Source organism: Rhinopithecus roxellana, chromosome 18 (assembly GCF_007565055.1).
Source record: "Rhinopithecus roxellana isolate Shanxi Qingling chromosome 18, ASM756505v1, whole genome shotgun sequence".
Lineage (NCBI taxonomy): Eukaryota > Metazoa > Chordata > Mammalia > Primates > Cercopithecidae > Rhinopithecus > Rhinopithecus roxellana.
In genome coordinates, this window is record NC_044566.1 from 56613175 (window position 1) to 56626122 (window position 12948).

At 39.6% G+C, this 12948-nt stretch overlaps 1 protein-coding gene across 5 annotated transcripts in view; it reads left to right on the forward strand.

The window, feature by feature from the left end:
• Positions 1 to 12948, forward strand: part of DCLK1 (doublecortin like kinase 1) — a 359929-nt gene that overhangs the window by 280695 nt on the left and 66286 nt on the right. For all 5 annotated transcript variants that reach the window (XM_030922322.1, XM_010383111.2, XM_030922321.1 and 2 more), the window contains 2 exons: positions 8093 to 8177; positions 11170 to 11278. In XM_030922322.1, the coding sequence (XP_030778182.1) occupies positions 8093 to 8177; positions 11170 to 11278 (194 nt within the window). The remainder of the gene's footprint in view (positions 1 to 8092; positions 8178 to 11169; positions 11279 to 12948) is intronic.

Sequence of the window (12948 nt, forward strand, 5' to 3'; positions counted from 1 at the left end):
TTTATCTTTGTGTTCAATTATTAACAAGATTGAATACTATGACTGACTTTTTTCTATTGTGTGTTTATGGATGACTTGTAGTGGTTGTCAGTCACTATACACTAAAAAAATGAAACACTGATACAGTTGCAGATTGTCAAGTATAATGTGGGAACATAAATAGAAGAGAATCCAGAGTATATTTGATATGAAGTAAGTTTAATAGCAAAGCCAGATAACCTGTAAGGCGATCCTGTATGTTCTTTCAAAACTCTAACCTGTTGACAAATTTTGAATATACATGCTGTATGTGTGTATATATCTACATAAATATATACACACTTGAAAATGTTAATTGGATGAATTTACTATATATGCATACATTTGCTCATTTATGCATATTTGCATTAGCCTTGCTAGCATCTCTATTTGTGCATGTTAGTGACAACTGTCTTTGATTGAAATATCCCACAGAGGCATAGTGTGAAAATTAGAGATACATTGAATTCAGTATACCAATTGCCTGATATAGTGTGTTGTACTGTCAGTTGAAAAATATTTGTAATTTTGTGCCTGTTACGCATGTGGAAAAAAGAGGAAATCAGAGGCCCTCACTATAATTTTTAAGGGTGCATGACATATGATGTCTTTAAAATATGGTTCATTTTAGTAAACATGATGGATAAATTCCAAGATAGTATAAATGATGCATGTAATACATGAATGTTTGTATTATATATGGCCACAAAATGTTTTTGAAGCCAGGGTAGTAGATATCTAAAGGTTATAGGCAAAGAAGTATGAAAGTTAACTTTCTTGTGATGTGTTTTTGAGGAGTTGATACTCATCAGTAAGCAAGGAATTGAGTTTATTTTTTCTAAGAACTCTTTACTTTGAAATATATTATGAATGTTGTAAATTTGGATAACATTTTTATAAAGAAGTTACATACTTTCTGCTCACAGTCTCAGTTGACTGGATGTGTATTCTCTTAAAAAAAGCATTTGGTGTTAAAACGTTTGACACAGCAATATATTTTTTAAATCCATCAACTGAGGCCATCAGCAGAGCTTTGTAGAGTGAAGCGTTGACAAAATGTTTCATTGAACTACCCAATTTTGAAAGTTCAGTTACTTTGTGCTGTGGTTTCATTGTAAAATGTTGTACCTTGTGTTTCACACTGGACCATGTTATTCCTCTTGAAGTTAACTTTGTGACACTTACCACCTTAGAATAACTATATAATAAACAGGAAAAACTGCCTATGTTGTTCAGTGAGTTTCTTTCAGAAAACTTGATAAGTAGACACTGAAATTGAAATGACCACGTGTGGGATAAGGGTGACCTTCACAATCACGTGTATGGCATTCTTCTGTTGTAATTAGCATCAACAAGTGATATTTGAGAGACTACAGAATGGTACCACATAGCATCTGAAGTATAAAATACTGACAAAATAAGATTATCATATATAATACCAAAATAAGATTATCTGATGAAGAATTCTGTTTCAGGTAGTTGCATTAAAATCAGGACTCTACCTTCCTTTCAGGGTTGCCTTAAAGGATGAATTTGTCAGACATATTGATAACTCATTGAAAAGAAGAAATTAACATGCATTTTTAAAACCACCAGTGGTCTCCTAGGCTTGAAGGCATTTTTCCCAAGGTGATCTAATTTGCAGGGAAAAAATGTGCATGTGTATGTGAGCATGTCTGTGTGTGTATTTTTACAAGCTATTTCTTTTAAAATCACTGGATAAATATATAGTTTTTGAAATAAAGTTAATTAAAATAATGATAATAAAATACTTGACTCTCTAATTCAGAACAAAAATCATAATATATTTCATTTATAAAAGGAGGATAGAAAAGGATGTTAAAGAGGATAGGAAATTCTGCTGACTGAGCTAGAAAAATATATATATATATATTTTTGAGACAGAGTCTTGCTCTGTCGCTGAGGCTGGAGTGCAGTGGTGTGATCTTGGCTCACTGCAGCCTCTGCCTTCTGGGTTCAAGTGGTTCTTGTGCCTCAGAATCCTGAGTAGCTAGAATTACAGGTGTGTACCACCACGCGGAACTAATTTTTGCATTTTTAGTAGAAACAGGGTTTCGCCATGTTGGCCAGGCTGCTCTTGAACTCCTGACCTCAAGTGATCCTCCAACCTTAGCTTCCCAAAGTGCTGGGATTACAGGTGTGAGCCACTGCGCCCAGAGGAAAAAAATATTTAGTATTACAATTACAATATAAGTTCCAAATTCTGGTTTTAAATCTAACATTTTCACTAGTTTTACTTTAGTCATCAAATTACATTTGCTTTAATTGGTTCTCTGTATTATTTCCTTGATGAATGTCCACAGCAATGATCACAGCAAAATGTAATCAGTGTCTGTAGCAATAATCATTGGAAGGAATGTTTCCAAATTTATAAATATTTCAAATTATAGTTACAGTTTCTTAATATAACCAGAGTTTAGCATAAAATGTAGCAGGTGCCTAGAAGAGTAGTGAGCTCCCTTCATTACAGGTTGGGAATCCCATTTGAGGAGTAAATCATGGAGGGAATTATTCTATCCAGAGGAAATACAGTAGATGACTTCCTGGGCTGCTTCCAAACTACAATTTCATGAAGGGTGTAACTCATGAGAGGAGGCATGTGGCCACCAAATGGCACAGTCTCCTTGGGACAAATGGTTCAGATTATCAATTTATAGATCTTGGCTTATATGAGTATAGTGATTGGACAATTGAGGCCAGAAAAACTACCCAATACAACAAATGGTGTAGATCTAGTTGTAACTAAATGCATTTGTCTTTGAAATCTTGGCTCTCGTGGTTTCACTAACATAGCCATAACACCATTGTTTCCATTTGCATTTTCGCCTCCTTTCAGTAAACCAGCTTCGTGAGTAACAGTTCTCTAGTCTTTTGAAAAATTTATCCAAATCTTTATGATAAAGTTTTACATTTTTCAGTATTCATTCTTACTTATGCTCATGCTTATCTGTGCCATCAACTTTATTTAGGCTGAACGTTCTACTATGAAGAGTGCAGGCAAAGGAATTTGGAAAAAGCAGTTCCTTTGTGCCTTGTTTCAAATAGTGGAGCCTTATTAGTAATTGCAGAGTGATGCCTTCAACTTATTGTTCTATACCCACTTGGGAAACAAATAAATGGATGGCTTTTCTATATCATATAGAATCCTGTGAGTTTCAAGCTCTCTTCACCAAGATTATTATTTAATTTTGTTAGAGGTCATCTTTAGAGCTTCTGTGGATCTCAAGTCAAGATCACCAAGACAACTGTTTGAGTTTGTTAAAAATGTATTGCTTGTGTTTCCTTTATAAGATTGATTCAGAGGCCGGGCGCGGTGGCTCAAGCCTGTAATCCCAGCACTTTGGGAGGCCGAGACGGGCGGATCACGAGGTCAGGAGATCGAGCCCATCCTGGCTAACACGGTGAAACCCCGTCTCTACTAAAAATACAAAAAACTAGCCGGGCGAGGTGGCGGGCGCCTGTAGTCCCAGCTACTCGGGTGGCTGAGGCAGGAGAATGGCGTGAACCCGGGAGGCGGAGCTTGCAGTGAGCTGAGATTCGGCCACCGCACTCCAGCCTGGGCGACAGAGCAAGACTCCGTCTCAAAAAAAAAAAAAAAAAAGATTGATTCAGAAATCATATGCCAGTGATTACTTGGTTTCTAAATTATTTTTAACCATTTTTCAAATCAGTATCAACTCAATAAGGTAATAATTGTATGCCAAGATAAAATGTGAAGTGGAAATGGTGCAATTATCCGGCCAAAGCTTAAGTGTGGTGAGATTTTTCTACCTTGATTAGATCAATTCTCTCAGATATTTTCAAAATCTTCATGCAGCGTGGACCCCAGCTGAGTGACAACGTTAATACAAATGGCAAGAGTAACTCACACCATTTAAAGTGAACTGTTTTCCACTACATCGTCATCAGATACATCTTGATAAAATGTGGTTAGAGTTGTCATGTCAGCTTTCTCGCTTACTTCAAAAAGTGTGATATGTTCTCCATCTGTTATATGATCCCAAGCTCAATAGCTACACTTAGGATGTGTTCTTACTTAGGGCAGTGCTTTTATGAAGGTGTGCCATAAAAGCATCCAGGTGCCAGCAACCTTTCCAAATGGTTCCCATTAAATCTGCTTGGGGGGGAGGGGGTGATGACATTTCAAATGTCACAACATTTCTCAGAGCAGCTAATTGCCCTAAATTCTGAAATAACTGTACATTTTGTACTGTACACCCAGATGCCTTGGAATTAGCAAATTGAAGCAAACATAAAATCTTGTTGGCATGTGGACTATAAAATGATTTATCTGCTCGGAAAAACCAAAAAGGTAAATTTATTTCATTTACAAGCAACGAAAAAATATAGGTGGGCTTTTCAGCTTCTGTTGGTTGTAAAGAAAGGCTGGTTAATCTCAGTAAGTTAATTCTAAAGAGCAAGCACTTACACATTTTGCCTTTACTATGTTCGAAATCCTTCCGTTGGACTTACGGATAACAATAGAAAGGTTCCAGCAGGGTCTAAGTTAGTATATTTAGGTGGATTAGTAAATAATTGGTGGATTACCCAAAGAGCCATGCTGATTACTGGAATGGCTTCAACTGGGAGACAGAGCAAAAACATTAGGAGACCAGATCAGAATCTAAAAGATAACAGGCTGGGAGGATATTAATGTAATAAAGATGACATTTAATGTGGGGAAATGTGAAGTCCTGGACTTGGTCCAAGACAACCTTTCAAACACACACCAGGGAGACCTGACATAGCTGTGGGCTCATTGTAAAGGTGAAATGCTATGGCCTCATCCACATAAGCCAATAAGATCTTGAAGTTAATTAATGTTCTATTCACGAGAAAGAAAACTCTATCCTTCTCTGCTTTGTGCTAGTCAGAGCACACCCAGAATATTGCATTCACTTTTAAGCACCAGGGTTTTTTTTTTTGGTAGAGACAGGATTTCACTGTGTGGCCCAGGGTGGTCTTGAACTTGTGGACTCAAGCGAGGCTCCTGCCCCAGCCTCCCAAAATGCTGGGAAGACACAGATGGAGACCAGTAGCTATTAAACACCTGAAAGCACTGTCATGTGAAAAGTGGATTAGACCTGTACTGGGCAACTCTGGAAATCAGAGATAAGACCAATAAATGGAAAATGTAGAAGGACATAATTTCATCATAACTTACAGAAGAACTTCCTTTATTTTGCCTCCTATTAAAGATGAAGGGTTGCCTCAGGAAATAGTATGTTCAGTACTAGAAGTATTTGGACAGAGGCCATCTGACCACCCACTAGGGTTTCTGTAGGGGGCATTTGGTCTCTGGGTGGAAATGGGGCAGAATGGGTAATATTTAAGGTCCATCCCAGTCCCCCAAACTCTTGGAATCAATGAATGGTCACTATCTTGGAAAAGTATTTAGTATTAACTATCTTACTTCTTTGGGAAAAAAGAGATAACACTATTAGAAGTTTAATACATTGATTTTACTCTCTTTGAGCATAAAATAAAATGAAAGCTTTACATTTTCAGAGAACTCTGTATGTCCGTAAGTACATTTTTCTCTTAACTGCCCATCATCTGTTACTCTCAAGCAGCAGAAAATTTGAAATGACTCGGGATACATTTTCAGAAACACAAAAATACAATCATAACGTTGAAAACAAGCAGTTACAAACATAAGCAACTTGTGTTAACCCTACTTTTTTTTCCTTTTTTTTTTTTTTTTCTACCAGAGCCTAAAATCCTTGAGAGGTTTTTGTTCAGAAAGCAGAGAAAACCCAGCTGGCATTGTGACAAGCATTCAGGGATCTACCATTTGGTGGCACTGTTAAATCCAATTCATTAGTTGATAAAGCATTGAGTGAATGATAGCCCACAAGTTTATAGAATGTTACCGTTTAAAAGATGTTTTCATGTACTATGGGTCAGAGCTCTGTATCGAGTACCTGATGTTCTTACTGAAAGAACAAGCTTTTGGAATTGAGTGTCTAAATTGTGAACATCTTTGCTAGGAAACATGCTACTGGTCTATTAATTTGGTGAAAGAATGTGTCTTTGTATTCTAAATTTAAAACACCACGTGACAAGGCGGCACCTGCCAGCCTAAACCACACCATGTGTCTCCATTATGAAGTACCATTTGTGCTGCTGCTGGAAGAAATTCAAGGACCAGAAAGCCCAGAAGGGAAGGTCTACATTGTAGACATTTACTTAGTGTTTCTCTGTTTAGAATGCCATTATGTCTGCAGCAAAAACAATGACCCAGAGGATGAAGGATCTCACTGTTCTGGAAAACACACACCTTCCCCTCAAATGTGGTTATGTTTATTTTCTTGGGTTATTGACATAATAAATCTGCCTTGTCTCAGCCTCATACCGCAATATTATAAATACTAGGTTTTCACAAAAAGACGTTCACCCATAAAAGTCAGCAAAGCATGACTTAGAAGCTCCCACATTTATAGTCCCTTCAACAGAGTGGATTATGGGCACATAGTGTCACACTAAGAAAAACTCTGTGTCAAGGTGACACTCTTAATCCGTTTTTCTAGCCTGACATGACAAATGTGTGCTGCTGGTTACAAAAGATAGAAAAACAGCTCAAGTCACCAGGCTTGCTGAGGGGGGATTTTCATAATATTGGAAACAATGGACACATTACACAAACTGTGTGGTATCCAGGGGTATACGAGAGTCATCTCTAAACTTTTAGCCTGTTCTTTAGGAAAGCAGATGTGCTATTGCTATTACATTAACTTTCATCCCAATGGTGTCAACTGTGAGCTTTGATGAACTTGACCAATGGGACATGCTTATCTAAGTCACACCCAGGAAAAAGTTCTGTGATGTTTGACTTAGATGGCTCTGCAGTGACTTAGGCAGCATTTCCCCAACTATATTAACCTTTTTAATGAAAACTAAAATCTTTGAATCTCCCATGCAGGATACTATAGACCATAATGAAATTACGTCAAACCTGTCTTTCCTCCTACTTTGTACATACTTTAAGGCTGAATGGGTTGGGGAGGAGGTTGAAGGGAAACAGGTAAGCAGAGGAAAAACAGGTCAGCTTTGCTTCTTGCCACCTCTTCATTATTAATTCAACTACAGATGCTCTTTCCCTTCTCTCTGCTCCACAGACAGCCGGCACCATGAGCCAATGCCGCCCGCCCCCTCACCGCCTCCTGCTCCCATCAGGCCAACCAAGTGGATAAACCCAGGGAAACAGAAGGAAGATCTTTTAGGACAAGCTGTGTTCACTATTTAGAAATAGCATTGAAATGTGCAAATTGTTTTCTCAGGAAATAGATGCAGAGATGGAAACATTCATTGTTAAAGTACTGTCCCATAGCCAGTCATAATATTAAATATTTGGTACTGTTTTGTCCTCTGAGCTCTCTCATACAGTTGTTACCCTGTTTGCTTTCATGGGTCTTGGGTCAAAATCAAACAGAACTATAAGGCCTAGGCTTTTATTCTTGTCTTTACTTCAGACTTATTATGTAACATTTAACAAACCAATAACCTACTCAGTGCTTATGTTTTGATCTCAAAATAGAAATGACAACGCCACTCCTTAACCTTTCTCCTAAAGTTGTGGTAAGGTGGAGCATTTAATTTTTTTTTTTTAGGATATTTTATAAAAACAAACTGAAGAGAAATGTTTTCTATTGGAAAAATAGAAAAAATAGTGAATGGGATCAGAATGGTACCACATTTGACGGCCATTTGCCGAGAGACTGTGGAAGAGTCAGGTGAGATGCTTGAACTCTTCCAAACCCAAAGAGTGAGCTGAAGGACCCTGGTTTTGAGCAAAAGGAATAAGAAGTCATGGAACATTCAAGTTCACAATAACCAGCTTGATCCTGTTATCACAGTCTATTATTGGTTAATAGGGAGAGAGGGAGATGTGGCCCCAGTTGAATATGCTGAAGACGTCTTTTTCCAAGTGTTAAGATCAAATCCTCCCTAGCATGGGCAAAGGTTTCTCCTGAGATTCCGAGCTGGGCACGGCCCCTGGAAACTCAGGCATTCTGACCCAGTTTTTGAATTACTGGTTTCTGTTCCCCTACAGAGCTCTCAGCATGGCGGCTCCTCTACTTCACTTGCATCCACCAAAGTCTGCAGCTCGATGGATGAGAATGACGGCCCTGGAGAAGGTGATGAGCTTGGGACTTGGTATCTGAGGAGGCAGAGGATGGGTTGGCTAAATTTACTCCAAGAAACTGTAGCTTCTCAAGCAGAATGACGTAGACAAGGCTGAGCAGCTCCTGAGGGTCAATCACAAGGGGATAGGGTTGAATATGGTGCCCACCAGGGATTGGTATCTGCTCTGTGAGAATGGGAAGGGGAAGTTGGCCCATTTTGTTGGCCCATTTTGGAGACATTTCCCATCCTCTGAGGGCATATGTATACTAAGAAGGCCAGCTATTGCCTGCTTTGGAAATAAAAGGGGATCACTGGGATCATGGCTGTTTTTGTTTTCCCAAATCCTGTTCACTTTTAGTGTTACTTTAAGTGAACAAAGGCCATTCAAATTTAAAGACAATTTATTCTTTTGACTGTTGTAGTCTCACAGATGTACCCTAAATTAAGTGAACTCAATACATGAAAATATGGTTTTACAAAAAGAATTGGTGGAAATTGCAAAAATATCCTTGAGCTAATTCACTGCAGAATGTCTCTGTGATGTGGTCAAATGATCAGGATTCCAGAAATGATTTTTTCACTAACTCACTGGATTATTTTGGACAAGCATCTTCAACTCCCTGCATCTTACTTCCTCTCCTATGAAATGGAGATTGTGAATCACACCTATTTCCTTCCTGAAGGCTATTACCAGGTTCAAATCAACTACAGGGAAATATTTGGAAAAGATAAAAGTGATACCACCAAGCCACTGTTAAGGAATCTGCTTCTCTTATTTGTGTTAAATGATATGATTTAAATTTTTTTTTTTTTCCAAAAAGTACCCTTTGGGAAGTGCTTTTGTTGTATTAAGTGAAATACGTGATTTACTGTGTAATTTATTTTCTGACTGCAATGCAACATCAGAATTTTTTGTACTTCCAGAAATATGAAAACCAGCCACCTAGACATCTCTTTTGTTCAATGTGTTTTGTATTTTTTAAATGAAATGAAATGGTTCTTGATTTAAACCTTTGGCTAAGGTTTTTTTTTTTTTTTTTTTTTTTTTTTTTTTTGAGTCTCAGTCTGTCTCTCAGGCTAGAGTGCAATGGCTCTATCTCAGCTCACTGCAACCTCCACCTCCCAGGTTCCAGGTTCAAGCAATTCTCCCGCCTCAGCCTCCTGAGTAGCTGGGATTACAGGCATATGCCACCATGCCTGGCTAATTTTTGTATTTTTAGTAGAAATGAGATTTTGCCAGCTTGGCCAGGCTGGTCTCAAACTCCTGGTCTCAATTGTTCCACCTGCCTTGGCCTCCCAAAGTGCCGGGATTACAGGCATGAGCCACTGCACCTGGCCTGGCTGGGCCTTCTTAACCAAAAGTGAGAAAAGATACCTTTTATGAATAGTCAGGGGAAAAAATCCCAAGCCATGTGCTTTCAATGGGTGTCTCAACTCAGTGAATGCTCCCACCAGAAGGCAGGATGGAAGTACCTTCTTCCATTTCCCACCTGCAGGGTCACACTTGTACCCAACAGCCAAGGAGGGTTCCTTTCTTAGCCACATAGTAAAGAGCCTTAAGATTGTGTCATCTGGGAGTTGTTTTGTAAATCTGGGTGCTTTGCAGTAGACAAAACTTCCCTGGCTGAGTCCTTCGAACAGAGGCAAAATTGCGGCTTCTTTAGAGGGGTGAGATGGGGTTAGGGGGATTGGCTCCAGCCCTCACTTTATTCTAGAGACCACCTAGATGGCTTATAGCAGGGTAAGAGGGAAATGTCACCTGTAAAGGGGTGAAGAGACTGTACCAACGCCAAGGACAAAAGTAGCAGCAGCAAATGTCCTACATTTGTTCAATACTTTCTAGAAATTTCATCCACTCTAGAATTCAGATTGATGCCAACCGTGTGTCATTATAAATCAAGAAGAAAGGCCCTCATGCAGATATCTAATGATTATCAGTCTCTATTTGATTATGAGTCTCCAACAACACAGAGCAAGTGTGAATACAAAAACTACTAAGAAAGCCCATTCACCCCCTAAAGTTTTATTTTGAGGAGAGATGTTTAGTCTCAGTTTATACGATGAAAGGTCGGAAGAGGAGTACATTAAGAAAACACACCAGGGTTCCATCACATTTTGCATTCAGGTTGCCTGAGGGAGAGCTGGGATTTATCACTTTAAAGCATGTACATTTTAGAGTCCAGCTATAAAAGGCTTTTTACACCCTTAAGATGTTAAAGGTTATTCAGTATATTTACGTGACCTAACTGTGGCTTATTTAGTTTTATGGCCTTAGATATTTAAAGCATTATTAGGCATTTGCAAAATATTTCAAAATGCATTTTCAGGGGGAAAATGTGTTGTGTTAGTGGCACTAACATAATTGAAACTACAACACTGTTCCATTCACAGACATAATAGATATTGTAATTTTAACTCAACATCTGCTATGCAGGTTGCTGGTGAGAACATTTGTCTAAAGTCTACTCATTGATACCGAGGACGGGTGGGCATCAGGGCTTAGTTCATAAGGAATTTTACGGAGATTTCCATTTCAGGATGTAGTAAAACTAACTGTCCAAACAGCAGGCAATTTTCATGCTTGTACAATGTCAAGCAGCCCAGAGACCCTTGCGAACTGCAGTTGCCGCCTGCGCCATACATGGGAATGCTATTTTTCTGTACACAGTGGGTATTCAGTAAACACTATTGATCAAATTGGCATGAAGTAAAAGGAGCAGAGCTTCCTCCTGAGAATCCCCACAGCATCAGAAAACCCAAGTTTCTCTTATATAGGTGGGAGTGGACCCCTTACGTTTCTTTTTATTTTATCATTTGTCTTAGTAAAATCTGTTGAGTATATACAATGTCAGCAAGGGAAGGAGGCAGTTGCCTCACTGTACAGAGAATGACATATTGATTCTGAATCCGTTCCAGTCAATTAGATGATACTTTTAAATGTTTCCTTGTGCAACATCTGTGTTCCCTTTTCTACCAATAAAAAAGTATTAATGATTCTTTCAGAAGTGTCGGAGGAGGGCTTCCAGATTCCAGCTACAATAACAGAACGATATAAAGTCGGAAGAACAATAGGAGATGGAAATTTTGCTGTTGTCAAGGAATGTGTAGAAAGGTGAGAAGAACATCATTTGCATCAAACCTTAAGGGTTACATTTGGCGTTATGTTTTCCAAAATTGCGTCTCTATTTCCAGTCTGTGGTACATATGGAATAAGTTAGTGTCTGAACCCCACATGCAAAAGAATTTTTTGCCAAAGAAAGACCCATCTAGCAACAGATTTGAAAAATGTAGTGATACCTGGGGACAATCTATAAATTAAAGACTTTGATTTTTTAAAATGTACTCAGAGAAACGTTGCCAGCTTTTCAGGTAAGCCTTTTTATTGTTGTTAAAAACCATATTGAATAGTTTTTCTCACACACTTTGTGACATATTTTGTAGAGGTCAGAAAGTTCTTGTGAGAATTTATGTCTGTAATGCATACTAGCATAAGACGAAATGCATCAACAATCATTTTGAAAAGCTTTAAAATGCATAGGTACTGACCCCAACAGAAGTGGTATTTAATGCATTAAGACGTATTAAAATGAATGAACCCGGTACTCTGTGGGCCAAAGGGAAGGGTTTATCCTGAGGTTCTAGATATCTAATCGAGGACGTTAGCTGGTGGCTACTAGACGAAGAAGTGACAACTGATAAAGTTACAACCCAGCTACGGTGGCCTCAAGCCCTCTACTCGGTGTCACGTTTGGGTTTCTTTTCCCGGGCAGCTGCTTGCTTTGGGGAACCTGGTCAGCCAGCAGCTTCTCCTCAGGGCTGGTGGGCAGAATATTGAAAAGTCGGGGGAACTAGCCACTTTCCTTGAGGGACTGTGTCCTCTGGCTTTCTGGGGGCTGGCCTGGGGTGTACACACTTTGTCACCTTTCTCTGCCCGCAGTGGGGCTGGACACCCTGCCCATTCTTAATCCTCTGAGAATCATGCTCCTAAGCTCCACTCAGAGAGGATGACTGAGGAGAGAAGACAGACGAGAAGGCTTTGGCCTGGAAGATCTAGACCTTGCCTCCACTATGGGCTTTGATTCAGAAGCACAGGTTCCTGCCATATTAAAGCTGGCAGTCTCTACAGAGCCCCACATCTCAGGAGGGTTCTTCATTTGGCCAATAGCCACTTGTGTGCTCCCGGCACCCCTTGCGGCTCTTTGGAAGATGCTTCCCCAGCTCAGGTAGCAGAGCCCTCCTTATCGACCTTTGTGCACTGGATCTCAAACCTTGTTCTACTCCAACATGTCAGCAAGGCTGGGATATTCCAACAGTGACAGAGACCCAGCTGAGCAGTCACTGTGTATCCAGGAGGGGCACGAGTCATAGGGAGCTTGAAAAACCCCTGAGTCCATGCTGCCAAGCCACGGTTCTCCTCTCTCCCTCTCATTCCCCCACCACTCCACAAAGCTTGGCCATTTGGCACATTTGTGCTAAGCATGAAAAATGTCCATTGCATCCCTGGGCCTCACACCTCCCAAAGCAGGAGCAACCTACGCTTTGCTGAACATAAACTATCTACAAAGCCCTTAATTTGTGACATTTTATTTAATTAACATGATACTTTCATAATATCAGTGTTGTTGTCTCCATGTTGTAGATAGAAAGCACAGACACATTAAGTGCCCCAAGGTCAGTCAGCTAAGAAGTACTTAGCAAGACATAGGTCCGAGCCCAGCTCCAAAACCCACACTTTTAACCACTACTCCACTGCCTCTAGTAAGGAGTCTCCCATAAGACTCT